General features: G+C 44.8%; 1 protein-coding gene and 2 non-coding genes across 3 annotated transcripts; all 3 read right to left on the bottom strand.

Moving 5' to 3' along the window:
* Positions 1-83: 83 nt before the first annotated feature.
* Positions 84-19,195, bottom strand: ncapd2 (non-SMC condensin I complex subunit D2). The gene is made up of 32 exons (XM_002941686.5): positions 19,029-19,195; positions 17,335-17,461; positions 17,090-17,165; positions 16,181-16,239; positions 15,013-15,194; positions 13,606-13,745; positions 12,908-13,035; positions 12,103-12,226; positions 11,433-11,580; positions 11,001-11,198; positions 10,743-10,877; positions 10,527-10,614; positions 10,000-10,177; positions 9,799-9,914; positions 9,405-9,626; positions 9,020-9,194; positions 7,230-7,314; positions 6,799-6,932; positions 6,389-6,521; positions 6,216-6,300; positions 5,429-5,581; positions 4,316-4,485; positions 3,979-4,084; positions 3,746-3,869; positions 3,479-3,634; positions 2,960-3,137; positions 2,776-2,870; positions 1,515-1,595; positions 1,226-1,409; positions 734-845; positions 436-573; positions 84-356 (listed from the first exon to the last, which is right to left on the bottom strand). The coding sequence occupies exons 2-32, from the start codon at positions 17,450-17,452 to the stop codon at positions 271-273; spliced, it is 4,107 nt and encodes a 1,368-aa protein (XP_002941732.2). The 5' UTR covers positions 17,453-17,461; positions 19,029-19,195; the 3' UTR covers positions 84-270.
* LOC116412530 lies at positions 12,430-12,739 on the bottom strand. The gene has a single exon (XR_004223774.1). It is a non-coding gene; the product is annotated as a small nucleolar RNA U85 (small nucleolar RNA).
* LOC116412531 lies at positions 16,503-16,799 on the bottom strand. The gene has a single exon (XR_004223775.1). It is a non-coding gene; the product is annotated as a small nucleolar RNA U85 (small nucleolar RNA).
* Positions 19,196-20,962: the final 1,767 nt, after the last annotated feature.

Here is a 20,962-nt window from a genome sequence, read left to right as displayed (position 1 = left end):
ATACTATAGACACACAACTTTTACCCGGGGCAGAGCAACAGTACATTTTAATCAATTAGAAGTTGAAACTCAAGAGACGTTGGTTATAAAATTATTAAGGGTTTAATATTACAAAACAGGTTAAAAAGTCTTAGACAATAAAAATACAACTTTGTGATTTACATAAAAGCTAAAAACAGCCACCAGGTGGGTCACAAACATTTAAAAAAAAGTTCCACAAACTCTTTAGAGACAGAAATAGAAGTTGCTCGGTGTGGTTTCCCCACATGATCATTTAGCGCGGGTTCGGGTACAAGTGCGTCTGATGGGCGTTGGATTCTTGGGCGTCTCTGCTTCACTCAGCTCAGCCTCCAGATCTGCCATAGAGATACAGATGTTACACATCCGCCCCATTAATAAAGATAAAGATCACTTAAAGCGCCAGGACATTCTTACCGGATTCCTCGTCACTTGAGAAAGTCACAGCCACCTTTCGGCGACTTTTCCGAGATGCTTGGGGTTTGGGAGTCTGGAATTCATTTTCAGGTTTTCCTTTTTTCACACTGTTCATACAAGTGAGGGGGGGCCGCTTGGCTGTGCAGACATAATATATAAAACGTATGGAATCAGATTCAATAATAAGTTTCACTGATCTCAGCAGGGTCTCTATATTTGGGGCACCCAAGGTTAGGCACCTTGCCGAGCCATATAAAGTCATGGGGCAGACAGTTGTACCAATAGGAAACAAGCTTACATTTTGGGGGCTGCTGATCACATTCTGGATTTGGCTCTTCAGGGACGCCCATGTTCTCCAGGCCCTTATTGTGGCACCTGTTCAGTTTCTGTTCAAACTCATCAATCAGAGCCTAAAGGTGGGGGGGGAAGCAAAGTTGGAGAGATCTATAAATCGGGAGGGATGGAAGGGGACAACCTACACATACTCATTCCATCCCTCTCCCTGCCGAAGTGATGGATTCTGGGATTTGAAACCCTTCTGCACAGCCCATAGGAAGCAAAGGGACTTTACAAAAGTCTCAGAACCAATCACTTTACATGGAACAAGTTGAGAGGAGCTGAATGACTGCCAGTCTAAGGGGCAGAGGAGACATGGCCCTATAAGTCAGAGGCAGACAATAATGGGTTTTTCCCAATCAGCAGAACAATATCTCTGTACAGATTAGGTGTATCAGAGCCTTTACCTACCCCCCCCCCCCCCCCAGTGTCCCTCTGCCAGTCACCCTCTTACCTTAAGCTCCGGCTTGGCCCCTCTGCGCATCTTTGCCACGGTGCTTAGGAAGGAGTTGTACACGGCATCGTCACTCAGTTTGTCCCCATAACAATCAAAGCAATCTTGCATCTTACGCAGGCCCTTCTCTGAGAAAGGCAGGAGGGCCAGACAGTGCGCCAGGTCCCGCCATTGCCGCTCGGTCCTGTGAGGGTGACGGGCACAAGTTTACTTTACAAGGGAAAAACACATTTGCAACTAAAGCGGAAGTAGAAATAAAATCCTGCCGAGTGCAGGGGGGCCTCTGTACCTGGCGGTGCGGAATCGGTGGCACATTTTCTCAACAAGGCTTTCCGTTTGCTTGTCCTTGGTGATGTAAGAGAGGAGCTGCCTAGAAGGGATAATGAGGCATAAACACAGAATAGTGATGGAAACAGCCAACTAAGTACAGACCTTTACTGAAGCAGCATTAGGATTGCACAGATCACAACACACACAGCTATATCCGTGCAATGAAACCATCAGGTACAGAGCTGCCAGGAAGGACATGTGGATCCATTTGCACATCTTTACCCACAATTCTTTCAGCAAAGCTATGGCCTCCCAAGGGCTTTATCCCTGACAGCGCCAGCATCCACATTTTCTATTTATGTGACTGGGAAGGGATGGGGGGGTTGTATGAGTGGTGCAGCAAAGCTATGCGCACCATACAGCTTATTCCTTTATATAACATTGTGTCCAAAATAAACACCTGCATCTCTCTTAATGCTAGCACATACAGATAGTGAATGGATATTCAAACTATTTTAATAGCCTTTAGAAGGGCATTTAATGCTAACTTGGCTCTCTGCAGCTCTACAGCACAATCTGCACAGCCCCTGGGTGCCCCCAAACAGCCTGTATGTAGATCATATATTGCCTGTGCCATTGCAGATCATTTAGGTATAAAGTGTTAGCCATTAGGCCTGGCTCATATATGCTACCACACTCTGTAGCCAGTGTCCAGCTCCATAAGTAAAAAAAGTAAGGCGATTTTTTCTTTACCTCCATTCACTTAAAGACTCCACTAAATTAGAAACTGTTGGTTTAAGCGACCAAGTTTGGCCGCGTACTGGGGCCCTGAGTAGTGGCATAACTAGATGTTACTGGGCCCCACAGCAAATGGAATATAGGGCCCAAAATATTGTTAAGTTGAGCTATTCTATTAGGATATATTAAAATGGCTCACTAACTAGAGCCTCACTGGGACCACAGGGTCAGCTTCCTCCGTAATTACGGTAAGCCCCTGAGGCTTGCCATTCTGCACAGTAGCACTGCTTTGCCCAAACACTGGCAGAACATTACAGGCAATGGATGCCAGGGCCACTTCAGTAAATGGAAACATTGGAACACTGCCTCGGGCACACACATCACACTAAAGCCACCTTGTATGAGATTTTTGTACAAAGTATTTGGATGTGCATCTCGTTACCAGCTTCCTAGGCAAATGAGTATTACAGTTGCTTGTGGCTGTGTAACAGCCATATTGGGAGCAAGATAGTTCCCCGTACAGTAGTATGTTTGCCTCTTACTTCATAATGGTCTGGAAAGCTTCTTCCTCAACGCCACAGTCTGGGTCAGAGAGTCGGCTTATTATGTCTGGCAAAAGGTTATACACAGCATTTCCCTGTGGGCACACAAAAGTCACAAAATTAAACATATTAGAATGAAGAGACTCCTAGTTCACCTCAATGTTCCATTGGTGCTGGTCCTTACCTTGTTGGACAATTCATTGAAGAAATTTCTGGCCAGTGCAGCGATTTCTTGGTCCGACTCAATGAGCAGCACAGCCATTTCACTGACTTGCCCTTTCACCTTCACCATGTCCTTGAGAATGAGATGGGTCATTACCAGACCAGCCGTCTTCCGCACTTCACGGGATGGATCCCTCAGTCTGATTCAACAAATGAGCAGAGGTTTAGGCTTACAGACCCTGCTGCTGTAATTTAGGGGTTATTCATAAGCAGCGGTTACCCCTACAACCAGCCACAGCCTGGACCAGTCACTTTACCCATCTGTATGTTCTAATACAAACATAGTATGGGATATGTGGATAAAACAGGACATATCAAGATATAAAATTTAATGGGGCTCATTTATAAGCAGTGGACAAATTAACCACTGGTTGGTTACTGCCCAGGTGCAAGATTTTTCCAGCCTGATTGGTTGCCATGATTTACTGCCCTGGTACAAATGACCCCCCAAGATTTTTTCCAGTGGATGTATGGTGCTTACCTGGCATACAAATTTGGGGTCCATGGTTCTATGAGATTGGGGAATCGTATACTGAGATCCCCCAGAGCAATCATGATGTTGGATCGAACGCTCGGAAGAGGCGATTTCTCCAGTAGAGTAAAGAGCAGCCGCAAGTGAGTGTCACAAAAATCGGAGCTAAAAACACAAAATGGGAAGCCAGCCATTAAAGACACTGCGGACAAAGCTGAAAGCCCTTCTTTGTGCTGCGGTTTGCCCCAAAGGAAGTTACATTAAAAAGGAAATTACCTGATCATCATGAATTTGGCAAGGGCGAGGGTAGCTACAGTACAGAGGTCAGGATCATTGTATCTCCCAGGGTTGTTACAGATCCTCAGGATCAGAGGCAGGAAGGCAGACAGGTACTGCTGTTCTGTTATGGGACAATGTTAGAAGAAAATGGATTCCATTCTTTCGGCTTTGCAGTGGTTACAGAGGTGTGAATGTATAACAGTAAGAGAGAATCCCCATGACTTACTCACCCCCAAGCAGCTCTGTGTCACAAATCTTCCTTATCAGTTCAGCTTCAATATCATCTGCAGAAGCCCCAACAAGCCCCAGCTCTTCCTCCATTGTGCTCTCATTTGCCTGGGATAGAGGGAACCATCACACTGATATACAGTCAAAATAAATGGGATGAAGAAACTCTTCCTGAATGATCCATCTCTGCACCGACTATAAGCAGATCTTACCTAATGTACCCAGAGACACCCCCAGGGAGCACCGAGCTCTCATACATAGAAACCCACATGGAACATACCATTCTGCACACAATGCAGTGTATTTGGTACCACTAGCACCCACTGTATGGAAACTTACCTTGCTCTTCCTTTGCTTGCCCACTTTCTCAGCCTCTTGCTCCTCTTTTAAGACTCTCCTCCGTCTGAGCTCAGAGCTGACTGCCCGTTCCAAATGGACCACTTGTTGTAACGCCACATCTCCAGCCAGGGACAACAAGTGTGTGAGGAGGTAGGCAGGCAAGGTGGGAGCTACAGGAAAGCACCAGTAAAATCAATATATTACTGCCCTAGGGATCTAGGACCACAGGCTCTACCCTTTAGCACAGATTTCAATTAGTCCAGCCAAGCTGTAAATTCAAAAAGTCCTACTTGAGACCCAGCCAAAGCACTAATCACTAAAGAGGAAGAATAGCCCAAAAAGCCTTATAAGGACATATGGGCTGCAGGTTTAACGAATGAATACAAGTCTCCCATGCAGACTTGGCCTGGAGTTCATGGACTAATACTTTGTTTGCTGCTAGCCTCAGGCTCATAATTGTTCTGTGCTCACAATAAATGGGTTTACTTTACCGAACATTTCAGTGTATTACATACAGTCAGGCAAAAACAGAATTGAAGTTGGCACATAAGTCTGCTAACTTCACTGAAGAAACCACACAGCAGCAGTCTGGACTAAACACTGCCCTCCAGTGGACAAACTGCCATATGGCAGAAAATGTTTCACAAGGGAGGTCCCTTTAGATTCCTGCTGAAAATTAACACATTGGGAGAATATATAAAGTTTTTTGCAAATTTCTGTGCTCTTACATAATCCACTGCCGAGCCAAACAGGGGCTTCAATATTCTGCATCCGGGGTAACATTTTCAGATTTTGCCCCATTTAATGCAAACATTATGTATTCCTCAATTATGAAAAAAAAAAAAAGCCTTATTTGCTGCTCTGATATTGATAAATGACTATACTGCTCCTCTCAGGTTCCCTTTTCTCTGCCTTTGACACATTCCAATGACTTAAGCCTTCAAGATTAGCTTCGGTATTTTTAGAAATAAATCAATAAGGCTTGTGTTAGCTGCCATTGTCCATATACTCTGCATGTTGTTGTGGTTGTTGCCATGAAAGGCTGCATTGATTCTCTGAGCATTATCGTGCAGTCAATAAAGAATGGATGCCCTTCCTGTTACAGGCCCTTACCTTCATCCTGCGTTTGGTGCCCATCCAGGACTTTGTGGCTGCAGCGCAGCAGAATCTCTGAACAGATTTCCTCTGGTTCCTCTCCAAGCTCATACACCAACCTCACTGCTGTCTCTTTGAAGGGAAGCCAGTGCAGCCCTGACAGGCCTATTCCTACATTATACAAAAGCAGAGATGCCCAATCAACTAAACTCACTACCAGCTAGTAGTGAAGTATCTTCATTTGTTATTATGTTATTATTTGTAGGTTTAGTTTTCACTTTTTGTGCAGCAGCTGGCACCTGGTTGCTAGGGTACAAATTACCTTAGCAACCAGGGAGCAGTATGAATGAGAGGATGGTATATGAATAGGACAAGACCTGAATAGAAAATCAAGTTATAAAAAAGGAACAATAAAAAAACCCAAGAAACTGTAGCATCAATAAGCAATAGGTTTAGACCCCCATCTGAAAGCTCCAAAGAGTTAGAAGAAAAAGGCAGAGAACAAAAATGACAAGAAAAAAAATGAAGACCAACTGGAAAGATGTTTAGAATAGGCTGTCCCTTCTCAGCCTGGCAGTTATAGCTTCTAATGCTAATGGGCTCCTGCTGCACAAATATGGCCGTCCCCTCAGAGGAACATGGGGGGGGAATCAGACAGGTTATATAAAAGCATCGGGCAAATACTTCCTAAAGGCAAAAATTAACACATACAAAGAAAATGGTTTTAATATATAACAGTCTATAGAATAACCCTGACAACCCAGAGGCTTGTACAACTGAGGAAGCACCGACACTGTACACTTACCTCCGGCAACAGCCTCTGTCAGATGCACAAATAGAGAGTGATCTTTTGGGAGCCGGAAAGGCTCGGTGCTCTTGCCCAGAGATGGCTGCAAGATATTAAAGCAAACAGTCTCCATTAAGTACCAATGAAAATGCCAAGTAAATGGAAACACCTTGCATCCCCCCCCATCTTACCTTTTGGCTGTCTGTGATCTTTAGAATGCAGTTACACACTTCCTGAGCCAACTGATAATCCTCCTGCACTTGTTCCCCAAGTCCCACAGTCACCAGAGTGTCCAGGTTGCTCATTACAATCTCTGGTTGCCCCCTAACAGAGCAAAGAAAGACAGCATCATGTTAAAACAGACAGCCATTAATATACTGAAGGAACAATTTGTGATAAGGAGACAAAGCCACATACAAAGCGGGAAGTAGCATAGGATACTCCTTGTAAGGCAGCACAAAGCAAAGGCATCAAAACTTTAAGGGTAAAGCCCAGAGACATTAATATGGAAGAGACCCTAATATGGAGAACTAAATGGATTTAGATGTTGGTTAGAGTATAATAATAATAATAATAAAGTCTGTATTTCTCAATATCTTACTTTGTCATCATGCCCAGCAGCATAATTGCTGCCCTTCGCTCCAAGGCAGAGGAAGGAGACTTCTGGGTAAACTTTTCCCAAAGTAACTGTATTACAGTAGGGTGTATATCTCCTTTCTGTATAAATTCTGAGACCTAAGATTAAAGCAACAAGTTAGGCACAATAATAGTGAAATGTGCTTTGTAAGTTCTAGCAAGTACACAGCTGTTTACCACCAACAATCTGTCCATATAAACAAATGAGTGAAAAAATAACTGTTGCACTACAGGTTTTTATAGTTTATGCCCAAATTGGATATGGGACAGATGTATAATGGCAGGTATGAGCCAAATGCACAGAGGTGTTAATTTATTGCAATAAAAGTGCAATCTAGCTGTATGCTCAAGGTGTAGCGCTCTTGCCAGACATTCCTGGATGGATTAAGTACTCACAATTTCCTCCAGGCACTGCAATATTCCTGCGGAGGAATCTACCATGAGCAGAGAGAGATTCCGAACCAAGGCCTGAGCTTTAACCCTATAAAAAAGGTGAAACAAGAAGCAATAAACTTCACAATCACAAAGCACTGCTTTTCTGGGAGGGGTGGGCAACTCTTCAGGGGGCCAAAACTAGTACAGGTATGGGATCCCTTATCCGGAAACCCATTATCCAGAAAGTTCCAAATTACACAAAGGCCATTTCCCATAGACTCCATTACAAGCAAATAATTCTAATTTTTAAAAATGATTTCCTTTTTCCCTGTAATAATAAAACAGTACCTTGTACTTGATCCCAACTAAGATAGAATTAATCCTTATTGGAGGCAGAACAAGCCTATTGGGTTTATTCAATATTTAAATGATTTTTAGCAGACTTAAGTTATGGAGATCCAAATTACAGAAAGATCCCTTATCCAGAAAACCCCAGGTCCCGAGCATTGTGGATAGTAGGTCCCATACCTGTACCAAGAAATATGTAAGGAAAACGTCAAACGATCAATAGGTCTCACCTTGAGTATGCAGTGCAGTTTTGGGCTCCAGTCCTTAAGAAGGATATTAATGAGCTGGAGAGAGTGCAGAGACTGCAACTAAACTGGTAAAGGGGATGGAAGGGTTAAACTATGAGGTGAGACTGTCGAGGTTGGGGTTGTTCTCTCTGGAAAAGAGGCGCTTGCGAGGGGACATGATTACTCTGTACAAGTACATTAGAGGGGATTATAGGCAGTTGGGGGATGTTCTTTTTTCCCATAAAAACAATCAGCGCACCAGAGGTCACCCCTTTAGATTAGAGGAACAGAGCTTCCATTTGAAGCAGCGTAGGTGGTTTTTCACAGTGAGGGCAGTGAGGTTGGGGAATGCCCTTCCTAGAGATGGGGTAATGGCAGACTCTGTTAATGCCTTTAAGAGGGGCCTGGATGAGTTCTTGATCAAGCAGAATATCCAAGGCTATTGTGTTACTAATACCTACAGTTAGTACTAGTGGTTGTATATATAGTTTATGTATGTGAGTGTATAGATTGGTAGGTGTGGGTTAGGTGTGCTGGGTTTACTTGGATGGGTTCAACTTGATGGACACTGGTCTTTTTTCAACCCTATGTAACTACGTAACTATGTAATAGGGGTCTTAAAAGCATTTTGATTATCTATATCTTGCAAAGGGATCATCAAAATGGGCAGAATGCATGCTGGTCTGTTTAGTCACAGCCTGCTTGCATGGACAGAAACAAATACTGCACTGAAGAGCCAATACCTTGTAAAAGTGCCACTATACACTTATTTCCCTTTGTATTTGTTGGAGATTAAGAGGTGACCATAGGTGAATATATTTACCATACTGCCCTACTTCTATAGTGTTACTGTCTGAAATTGTAGGATTACTCTTGCCAAACTATATTAATCTCAAACTAGCAGCCACATCCCAATCAGATCTTATGAGAATCCTACGCTAGACTATAAAAAGGATGTCCTTTAAAAAAAGGTAGGCAAAGGGGCATGAAATGGCATGAATAGGGGGGATAACTATGGATTCCACAGGCATACCTGCAGCAAGGACCCTATTAAATTGTTTGCACAGCCTGTAACTATGCCAGCATACGTATCACCCTGCACTAAAGCACAAACCAGAAGGACATTGAGGACCTTCAGTTCATGCAAAAAATATTGAGGCCCCCTATATTTAGCCATATTAAAAAAAAAATGCACCATCCATTATGTGTTGGAGAAAGGCAAAACAAAGCAGTTACCTCTCCGACTCCCCATTCGAGGTGAGGTACAATCGTCGATAGGCACTAAGTACAGCCTCGCGAACTCCTGGCTCTTTGGACCAGACCAGGGGTAGCATGCGACGTACGCCAAGCAGAGCTTGGGAGACTCCAAACTGGGACACGGTCACAAAGAACTCAATGACTTCCTGCACCACTAAGATACAAAAGACACAGAAACGAGTGGGTTAAAAGCAAAAAGTTAACAGGATTTGGCAATTTTGGTTAAAAATGACCAGATATCTGCCATGTTATAACAGATTCCCACACACAGTAAACACGGTAGTTATCAGTTGCTGCTTTCCCGTATAGGATATCCATTATGGTACAAGTTTAGAACAAACTTCTATAGTAGTTTATGCATTACCTGACACAGCAGTTTCATACATCATTTTACTAATGACATCAATCGCTTCTTCTATTTTCACAGCAAAATGGTGGGCATCCGACAGGTACTGAACCAACATCTCTTGCTTGCCCAGGTCGGACTGTTGCACTTCCGCTGAGGGCTGCTCTTCATCAGAGGTAGGTTTGACAGGAGCATCATCTTGATCTGTGGTTGCTGGTTGTTCAGAGCCTGCCTCCTTTCCTGCAATCAGAACAAGGGAACTCAACACTTCTTTAAACTACAATACATTAAATATATGTGCCTGTATTGGGTATGGCTTCCTGCAGCTGTAAACAGCCTGTGAATATCCCCTTGCCTGCCACAGCAGTGCATGATCAGAGCAATAACTGCATTAGGCATGTAAAGCCAATACCTGTGAATATCTTTTCCAAAATGGCAAGCACAGATTCCTCCTCTGACTCCCCTTCAGAGAAGAGAGGATCCTCTTGGAAGCGCTCTATTCCTTCCTGTGCCAGACGGATGGCATTTCTGCACAAAGCAAGAGATGGGTTCTGTTGAGTTACACTGAACCGGAGAAACACAATGCAACCTGAATACAATATCCTTCTCTCACTTGTAGCTTGTTTTACGAAGCAAGAGCAGGATTTGCTCACGCAGCTGTTGAGAAGATTCCACCTCATCTTGGGCATCATCATCAGCCTCTTCTTTACTTTCCTGCTGCACAACGTTAAAAGCTTCCTGCACCTCAGGCAACATGGCTTCCCATTCTTCTTCTGGGGAAATGACCACAGCTGCAGGTACAAAATAAATACATTGGAAACGTGCTACGAGAAAACCAAAAGGACAAAATGCCATCTTATTTGGGATCACTTAAAACACCTATTAAATCTTATTTTGCCCCTCACTGCTGGCACTTATATACATGTATAAGGGCAGCACTTTGTTTGATTTCGGCCAGGGTACTATAAGCAAAAAGCTTGTATGTTAAGCCAGTGCTTTTATAGGTTTTATTAGGGTACTGCTGTTCCTACCACACACTCACAGGGCAGGGAATAATGCGATATATATATATTCTTAGTAATGTGCTCTGGAATACGCCGGCCCAGTATTAGGAATGATAATACTAATAACAAGTCATACCTGGTTTAGGACCTTGGTATTTTTCCCTCATCTCTTTCAGTTTCTTGGTTTCTTTCTCTAGGGGTTCCTTCAGGTCAATGCTGCTCAGCTGCAATAAGCAAAGTACATGAAACCACAAGGTCGCACACAACACTCCAGCAATTTTACAGAATGCCACACTGAGTCATTAATTTAAGTGAAGTAAACAGGAATTGACACTTTCAATAAGAGGCTCACCTTGCATGTAAAAGGATTGTTTGCCAGGAAAGATGCCAGGAGCTGGATGGCATTCTTGCAAACGTTTACAGACTTGTCAAACAAACGCCCAACAACCAGGGTGACTACAGACTGGAAGCGAGTCAGTGGAAGAGCCTGGAGCAGAAAGTCAAGTTACAACCAATAAGTTTAAAAAAAAACAGAGGGATAAAGTAGAAGACTGCTGCACAGGATACACACCGGGTTATTAGAGACCAAGCTAAATACAAATGACTGTACCTTTTCCTGCACAACGCGGTTGTAAATCTGAAGGACGCAGCAGCGCACATAAGTGTTCACGTCGTGTATATGTTCCTGCAGGGTATCCAGAAACTGATCTCGCGTGCTCTTTTCTGCTTCCTCCAACTGATCCCCACTCAGTACCCGTAACACCATCTCTCCCATTACGGTTAGCACTGCATTCCTCATCATGTAGTTCTGGGGGAAGAGGGAGGCGTGATTTAAAAAAAAAAAAAATTAAAGCTATATAAGCAATGTGATTAAGACTAATGTAAACGCCAATCATGTCTGCTCTACTTATGGATAAATACTGGCACCCTGCCCAGAATGGGAACAATGTATCGAAAACATATATTTACATTTTATTAAAGCACTGGGTCAAAACTGACCTCTTCCTATACAACATCTACTTTTTTGCCTAGTGGCTCTCACCTCCCCATCCAAGTAATCCAGCAGGACACTGATACTGGGCATCATGATTGCTGGGATTCGTTCAGCCAACTCTGTTAAAAAGGTAGCGAAGGCCTTGAAGCCAGAAGATTCTCGGGAGAGATCCTGTGAGCATTTCTGCCCAATTTCCCTGAGAAAAGGAGATGGGGGACAAACATTCTTAACACAAATGTTAAAAAAAACAAGGCACCAGAGGGCCCCCCCTCCCTTTAGATTAGAAGAACGGAGCTTCCATTTGAAGCATCGTAGGTGGTTTTTCCCAGTGATGTTGGGGAATGCCCTTCCTAGTGATGCCGTAATGGTAGATTCTGTTAATGCCTATAAGAGGGGCCTGGATGAGTTCTTCAACAAGCAGAGTATCCAAGGCTATTGTGATACTAATATCTACAGTTAGTATTAGTGGTTGTATATATAGTTTATGTATGTGAGTGTATAGATTGGTAAGTATAGGATGTGGGTGCTGGGTTTACTTGGAAGGGTTGAACTTGATGGACTCTGGTCTTTTTTCAACACTATATACCTTATAGTTATGGGCAGGACTAACTGCAGGCCTGCAAATGCTTTTTATGGCCACCATACACTTGAAGGCTTCATCGACTTCACTGTATGACAATTAGAAGCCCAAACTGTGTGCAATGGACAGCCGTCTCACCTCATGATCTCACCAATGACAGGTTTCATGCCGTACTCTGTGGCCCACAGACTGACAGCATGAACCAGAACTGAAGGCAGGTGTTCAAAATGCTGCAAAAGCTGGATTACTTTCACGCTGGCACCTAACAGAAAGTGAATCAAAGTCAAGAATAGAAAAACCTTATGCAAAGAGAGAGGGTGGTAAAGAGATAAAACACCCAATTAGATTCCCACGGACAACATGTCCTGCTACAATAGGCAACATCCCACATTTTATTTAGGTCCCGTGAGAAAGAATTAGGAAACGGACAATTACACATTTTTATTACTTCATCTGTTTCCCACTTGCCATCAGATTACCAAAGACTTGTGCTCATGTCGCCTTGTAACCTCTATTAGGATGTAGCCTCGAAGCCATTCCCTTCCAGGTATCCCAGTGGATGTAGGTCTCCCTAGGACTCTGCCAACACATACTCTGGTGGGCAGAGCAATGTCACATTGTGGGAGACCCCCTCTAATCGAGGTAATGTTGGTCTGGCCTTACAGCAACAGCGATAGACTTCTACACAGCCACCAAGATTACAGACCGAGGGAAAAGGCCAGAGATCACATCCAGAAGACAAGGAGTCACATTCGCCTTGGACTCATCACGTGGCAACAGTGGGGGAAGCTTTACAAGGCTATACAAGTACCCAGAGAGAAGCTTCAGATAGCCGATAATTATTATGTTAGTCTACTGGGAACTACAAGTCTTAACGCCCCCCACGACCTCTCAAGTACTCCCTTATCCTCCTTGTTCTTTTTTGCAAAATACCCAGACTTACTTAGCATGTGGTTATATCGTTTCACAGTAACACCAAGGAGATGACCCAAGGCTTCCCGCGTACTCTTGTTCTTTGCCGCTACTATGTTTGGATTCTCCATCATCTTATAGCAACAACCAGTCACCATGCTGAGGAAAGAGCAGACCCTGTTACATGCAACAGCTCAAGCCCTAGAAGAAGATTACACTGACCAATTTTGAGCTTTTCTTGACAATTAAAATAAAGGATGCATCAACAGGTCAAGACGCTTAATGGAAAAGACTTCACGTTAAATGCAAAAATTATAATCTACCCAACAGAGGCCACAGCTTCATTCTATGGATGTTTATGGATTCAATGGATTTTGCCTCTTGTAGATATTGCAGCCATTACACAGCAATGAAACAGTTATTGCCATTAACATTTCACTTCATTGCTCTCCAGTGAATGGATTTTTCTTCTATTCATTAGTGCAAAATGTAGGTGCCCTTGGTTTCTGCCCACTCACTGTGGTGGGCAGATGAGTTGTCAAGGGAAACCAGCAATACTTGCTAGTGTGGGTCTGGCCTTACAGCAACTGAGAAAAACTGCTCCACAGATGCCAAGATTACAGACCGAGAGCAAGAGTCATATCCACATTAGAGAGGAAGGAGCAAGAACTTAGCAAGAACGGAGTGCAAAATGCTGCAGATAACAGACACAAGGTAATGGAAGCTGACCTGACAAACTCTTCCTCCACGACAGACATGCTCCAGAGACGTCGAATCTCAAGCTGCAAAAGGTGTGTGAGTGCTTGCAAAATGCTCTCTCGTTCAGCCTCCCAAGAGAAGCCTTCTGATTTGGATTTAGCCTTCTTCCCCTAGATAACAGGAAAGAACTCATTAAAGTAAATACACTGGACCAGTGCTGTCCAACTTCTGTTGTACTGAGGGCCGGAATTTTTCCGACCTACGTGGTGGAGGGCCGATAATGGAAGCCAGTTTTGACCACTCCCCTTTTTGAAACTGCACCCACTTGAAACCACACCCATGTTATCACATGACCATACCCATATTAATGGTTGTAGTACAGCAAAAACCTGCCATACTCTGCCTGCCCTACCCTGCCTGTGTGTGCCATACTCTGCCTTCCCTACCCTGCCTGTGTGTGCCATACTCTGCCTTCCCTACCCTGCCTGTGTGCCATACTTTCACTGTGTGTGCCATTCTTGACTGGTTTGTGCCATACTTGGCCTGTGTGTGTCATACTCTGCCTGCCCTACCCTGCCTGTGTGTGCCATACTCTGCCTGCCCTACACTGCCTGCGTGTGCCATACTTTCATTGTGTTTGCCATTCTTGGCTGGTTTGTGCCATACTTGGCCTGTGTGTGCCATACTCTGCCTTCCCTACCCTGCCTGTGTGTGGCATACTCTGCTTGCCCTATGATGCCTGTGTGTATGGCACACACAGGCAGCCTACAGTGACACAATGCTGGCACTGCTCCTACAGTCTGCACAATAACTATATATTAAAAAACTTTTTAATTAAAGTACCACCTCAGTATATGTTCTTTTTGTAGTGTGCAGGGATTATTTGTGGGTTTCTACTGCTACTGAGGTGTGAACAGGGGAACAATGTGGTGTGAACACTGCAGGGGGTGAACAATGCAGAGATTAAAAGGTGTGAACAACACAGGGGATTACATATTTAAACAATACAGGGGGATTACAGCCTGAATCTGAGAACCATGCAGGGGGGGCAGTTAATCACAGTACCGATACCATTTAAAGCTTACACAAGAGTAAGCCATCAAAGCAGCCAGACAGGTGGGGGGCCACACAGAGGGGGGTCGCGGGCCGCATGCGGCCCGCGGGCCGCCAGTTGGACAGCACTGCACTGGACCATTAGTGAAACTACAAACAACCCCTTGAGTAATTAAACACATACCGCTTAGTACTTCTACCACTGACATAAGCAAGGCCTTGTAACACTCCACTGACTCCTATGGGCAGCCAACAAGGACTGTGGCCCCTGAAGGAAGCATTTACTCCAGACTGACTTCAGCCTCTGCACTTTGTTTCATTATGTAACTCTTCTCGCTGGTTATAACAGACTCCTGTTGAACATGAATGAATTTAGCTTTTTACCTTGCCACTTGGCTCTACATTTCCCAGCGAGGCCTTGTATGTTTCTGCCTCAAAGGCTTCCACTAGCTGTGTGAGGATGAAGCAGTTCATCTTTAGTGCATTAAGATGGGCAGCGCGCTGAGGTGCTGACAGATTAAGATCCTCCAGTATCGCAGGAAGTTCACTTGCATGCCGCGATGCCACTGTGGGATCAGACAGAAAGACAAATAAATAAAATGCACATTCTGTCCACTTCCAGACAATGCACCGACACCCTTGCGTTCATTTTCTCATCCTAGTTTGCTCAATTAATCTGTGACCATGCCATTGCAATAGTAGCTTGTATCATGGGGAGAGACACAGACAAGACTGCTTTAAACACCGCTTGTACAGATTTTTCAAGTTGAATGTATAAAAGTTTAACAAAATTTAACGAAAGAAAATGCCACCATGACAAATTGCCACATGAGTAACCTGGACCTTCTACCGGATCACTAGTAAGGCTAGATGTACCTAGATCTATTTGTATACAAAAATATGTCTTCCCTGATCCAAGTACACTACCCCTTATATACAAATGAATCTGTTACAACTACTTAAACATAAAACAAAATGAGGGCTCAAAGGATCACACAAAACCAGCATATTTCCATTTGCACCATAGCACTAAGAGCACAGGGGGATCACAGCACTAACTAGCAATTCCTACTGGTGCTGGATATGGAAAGCTGCAGAAGCACTGCTTAAAGGGGCGGTTCACCTTAAAAAGTTAGGTGTAGTAAGTATTCTAAGCAACTTTTCAAATAGTTTTCATTTGTTTTTCATACTTTTTTTTGGTTAATTTGCCACCTGCGTCTAGCTCTGCAGCTTTCTAATTGGGGTCACTGACCCCTGAGCCAAACAATTTAATGGTTACTTTATATTACATGTTTTTTCTAGTCTGATCCTCTCCTATTCATATATCAGTCTATCATTCAAACCACACCCTGGTTGCTAAGGTAATTTAGCAACCAAACAGCTGCTGAAACTCCAAGCTGGAAAGCTGCTGAACAAAAACTGAAACATAAAAAACAAAAAACTACAAGTAAAAAAAGGAAGGCAGATTGCCTCAGAATATTACGCTCTACATCATACTAAAAGTTAACTCAAAAAGGTGAACAACCCGTTTAACCCAAAATAATGCTTATACCTTTGACCATCAGCTCAAGAACACGCTCTTTAATTGCAGTGTCCAGCGACCGGAAATGGCTGCAAGAAATAAGAAAAGCTAATATGAAAAAAAAAAAAACCACCTTCTCTTACCGACAATACAAGCTTTCACTCAATGTATCAACAGCAATTATTATTAACATTTATTTATAAAGCTGTACAATAAGTGGGTTACATACATTGGACATACAGAGTAACATATAAAGCAATCAGTAACCGATACAGGAGGTGAAGGGAGCCCTGCCCAAAAGAGCTTACACTCTGCAATGACAGGAGTATACTCTAAGTGCCACTCCCTGATTGCCCATCAGATTACCAAAGATGCACTGTCATGTGTACCTCTCCCTATTAGAGCAATGACCTCTGTTCTGCATCCTTCCCTCTTACACCATCATGTAGGCCCAGCTGAGATCTGCACGGTCGCTCGTACGCACAGATATTAAATCAGTTGTGGGCCACGCATTGAGCACTGCTATTGGTCTGCCCTTACAGCAACAGTGAGAAGCTTCTCAGCAGCCACCAAGATTACAGACCAAGAGTGAAGGCTAGAGGTCACACTCAGAAGGGAGAGTCAGATTTGCCTTGGTTCATCACTTGGGAAGAACAGTTTTCATAGAGCAATTTTCATGCCATGTATGTATATTTAGGTCACCAACATTAGAGGAGACCGGAGCTTTAGAAACATCTAGTGTTTTACCACATATTTTAACATTTCCCATACGCAAGAAATGTATATTATGATGGGATATAAGTTGCAAAGCAGCTTGCCAACACGCTAAAGCCTATGGGGATATCTTTATTGTAGATGCACGTTTCACTGTGGTGTTTCAGGAAGAGGCATAATTAAATAAAATAAAAACAAACGTGGAACAAGGTACTCAAAACTTACTGCAGTATGCTATACAGAGTATCAAAGTGCTGTAGGATGCAAAGGGGACCTTCTGTGCGGAAGGAGGACTGGAAGGCTGAAACAAAAACAGAACATTCAGAAAAACATGGGAGAAAGAACACAGCAACGAGTATGTGTTTAGATGAAGACTGGGCACTGATTTACCATGCTCCTCCAGCTTACACCCCACTACAGAATGATCTGCCAACACACCTTAAGGGAACTACGTGATCTCCATTACTCACCGTCAAACTGAGCATCCAGCTGCCGCACTGGCAGGACTTCTTGTACCACATACTGCCCAATGCCCCCGCTCTTAAGGAGATCCCTGAAGGCCAGAGGGATGTGAAAGTGAAACGTCATGGTGAGAGCCTACAAAAGGGATAAACGCAATCAGACAAACGAGTTTCTTCAGACAAACCAGCAGTAAAGACATGACCCCAAGAGACCAAAAGCCCAAGAGTGTCAATTACTTATTAGACTTAGTTATTTACTGTGAACTCAGGACAACTTTTATCCAGATCAGCAGAACCCTAGGCAATGTACAGGCATTTCATGGGGGGGCCAGGGCTGGAGGAGGGCCTGATCAGCAGAACCCTAGGCAATGTACAGGCATTTCATGGGGGGCCAGGGCTGGAGGAGGGCCTGATCAGCAGAACCCTAGGCAATGTACAGGAGTTTCATGGGGGGGGGGCGCCAGGGCTGGAGGGGGGCCTGATCAGCAGAACCCTAGGCAATGTACAGGCATTTCATGGGGGGCCAGGGCTGGAGGAGGGCCTGATCAGCAGAACCCTAGCAATGGGATTTCATGGGGGGGCAGGGCTGGAGGGGGGCCTGATCAGCAGAACCCTAGGCAATGTACAGGCATTTCATGGGGGGCCAGGGCTGGAGGAGGGCCTGATCAGCAGAACCCTAGGCAATGTACAGGAGTTTCATGGGGGGGCCAGGGCTGGAGGAGGGCCTGATCAGCAGAACCCTAGGCAATGTACAGGAGTTTCATGGGGGGGGCAGGGCTGGAGGAGGGCCTGATCAGCAGAACCCTAGGCAATGTACAGGCATTTCATGGGGGGGCCAGGGCTGGAGGAGGGCCTGATCAGCAGAACCCTAGGCAATGTACAGGAATTTCATGGGGGGGGGGGGCAGGGCTGGAGGGGGGCCTGATCAGCAGAACCCTAGGCAATGTACAGGAGTTTCATGGGGGGGCCCAGGGCTGGAGGAGGGCCTGATCAGCAGAACCCTAGGCAATGTACAGGAGTTTCATGGGGGGGCCAGGGCTGGAGGAGGGCAGCAAGATGCCTCTCTTGCATCTGTAAGGGTGAAGACACACAGAGCTACTAGTAGCAGCTACTTGTTGTGACTACAGATACAGACAGTGCTGATCATTTACTGATAACTGTCTCTATGTGTGATTTAGCAGAGGCAATTCTCAGTATTGTCTATGGCAGGATATTTTCTGGCGTTCAATAGCCGTGCAAAGTAGCTGCTACTAAGTAGCTCCGTGTGCCTTCACCCTTCGGCTTCCTTTCTAGTTTGCAATGAATGCTACCAGGGGGTCAGTGGCCAACAGCAGGCAAACAGATGCATTGCAAGGCTACTATTGCCCTGTTGCCACTGGGCCCTCACAACCAGACTGAGGCTATAAATCCAAACTTGAAAGCTAAATGAAAAACATAATAAAGGGCCTACATTATTGTATCAGTTAATTTAGGGGGGGGGGGCATCCCATTTAAAGAGACAGAGCACCATATGGAGCTTTAGTATAAAGGAGACAGTCATACAGCAGTTTTTATCCTACTCTCCATCCCCAGTATTAGCCAAAAGCTGCTGTTGTGCAGGAGGGTGCTGGGAGCTGTAAGTTAGTAACAGCTGGAAGGCCACCTTCCTACTAAACATGGCTGCCCAACAGGTCCGATAGTGCCCTCCCCAGAAACCCTCTTACCTTACAAACTCCCCACACAGAACCCCCTTAGCCTCTCGGCAGAGCGAACGCCAGCGGCCCACCGAGCAAACAAACGCAGACGCAGAAAGTGAGCGCTTTACTTCAAACTCGCTCCTCCCGCCAAAATTCCACCAATCGCAGCAGACCTCGAGGGAACGTCAAGGAAACGACCAGCCACTTAGCGAGCACGTAGTTTTTTTAGTAATAACGTGAGGCGGGGTTTGCGATGGATGAACCTACCAATCACGAAGCAACAGGAAGAGGGTGATTGGCGGGACTAAGAACAAATAGCCGCGCAGCTGAGTGGGCGGGACAAAGAAGCCAATATAAGAGACGTGGGTAGTACGCTAAAGCGTATGTCGGACATCTTGCAGTAGGGCGTTTTGGGATATGAGGCAATGGTTTCTTATACTTTGCGCTAAAACGCAGACTCCAAATGCCTATAACTAACGGTTACTTTTCTAATGCTGGTGTTAAAGCTTACCTGTCCAATCCTCCGTGGCAACTTATTGGCAACTTATTAAATTGAACGAAATGTTGTTGCTGTGGGCAACAGCACTAGTAAAGTTATGCGTACTTTCTAATTGAGAATCCATGTGAATGTATGTGTACGGCAAACCTAATCAATTTGAAGTATGAACATTTAGACAATTAAAGAAAATTTAGATGTTTCAATGTGTTTTTTGAAGTTGTGCAGTTGCTGTTACAAGCAGTATGTCTGCCTGTGTAGAGTCTCTGCACTCCTTCAAAAAAATGTTGCAAGCCAGCTGGGGGAGAACTGACTCCTGTGACATGATAGACAATAACCATTTAATCACATGTTGCACTTTATCAGACTGTATCAGCCATTCCAATCTGTAGGGATACCTGGTACTGGGGGGGGGGGAGGGGCGGCTCAGCCAGCTAGGGTGACATTTTGGCTATTTTCTTACCCCTGAAAGCCCAGCTTTAGGGTGAAGACACACAGAGCTATTAGTAGCAGCTACTTGTCACGGCTACTGAACTCCAGAAAATCCCCTGCCATAGACAATACTGAGAATTGCCTCTGCTAAAACACACAGAGACAGTTATCAGTAGATGATCAGCATTGTCTATTTTAGTAGCCACGACAAGTAGCTGCTGCTAGTAGCTCTGTGTGTCTTCACCCTTAGGGCTCTGGCACACTGGGAGATTAGTCACCCGCGACAAATCTCCCTGTTCGCGGGCGACTAATCTCCCTGAGTTGCCTTCCCACCGGCGGACATGTAAGGATGGCACACGCGGCGGCGCGATTTTGGCAAATCTGCGAAAATGCCTCGCGAGGCAACTTCGGCGATTTGCCAAAATCGCCTGTGCAGTGTGTACTATCCCACCGACGACTTACATGTTCGCCGGTGGGATGGTAGTTCGGGGAGATTAGTCGCCCGCGACAAATCTCCCTGTTCGCGGGTGACTAATCTCCACGAGTTGCCATCCCACCGGCGAACGCGTAAGTCGCCGGTGGGATGGCACACACGGCAGCGCGATTTTGGCAAATCGCTGAAAATGCCTCGCGAGGCAACTTCGGCGATTTGCCGAAATCGCCTGCACAGCGTGTACCACCCCACCGGCGACTTACGTGTTCGCCGGTGGGATGGTAGTTCGGGGAGATTAGTCGCCCGTGACAAGGGAGATTTGTGGCGGGCGACATGGTCAGTTAAGGGAAGATTTGGGGTGAATGTATTTGCTGTCCCAGATATCATTGAAACTGTGACTGATTTTTCCCTATGTACATCATGCAGATTAAAAAGCTCACCGTGGGAAAATTCACCAACTTTCTATGTATTCCTATGGGATTTTTAGAAGTGTATTTATCAATGGGTAAAAGTTAAAGATCACCATTTGATAAATACGCCCCTAAAAGTCCTATAGGAATTGTGTGCGTTTTTCTGTGGTTAAAACTCTCTTACATTTTG

The sequence above is a fragment of the Xenopus tropicalis genome, chromosome 7, assembly GCF_000004195.4.
Source record: "Xenopus tropicalis strain Nigerian chromosome 7, UCB_Xtro_10.0, whole genome shotgun sequence".
Lineage (NCBI taxonomy): Eukaryota > Metazoa > Chordata > Amphibia > Anura > Pipidae > Xenopus > Xenopus tropicalis.
This window is presented reverse-complemented; position numbering and strand designations above follow the sequence as displayed.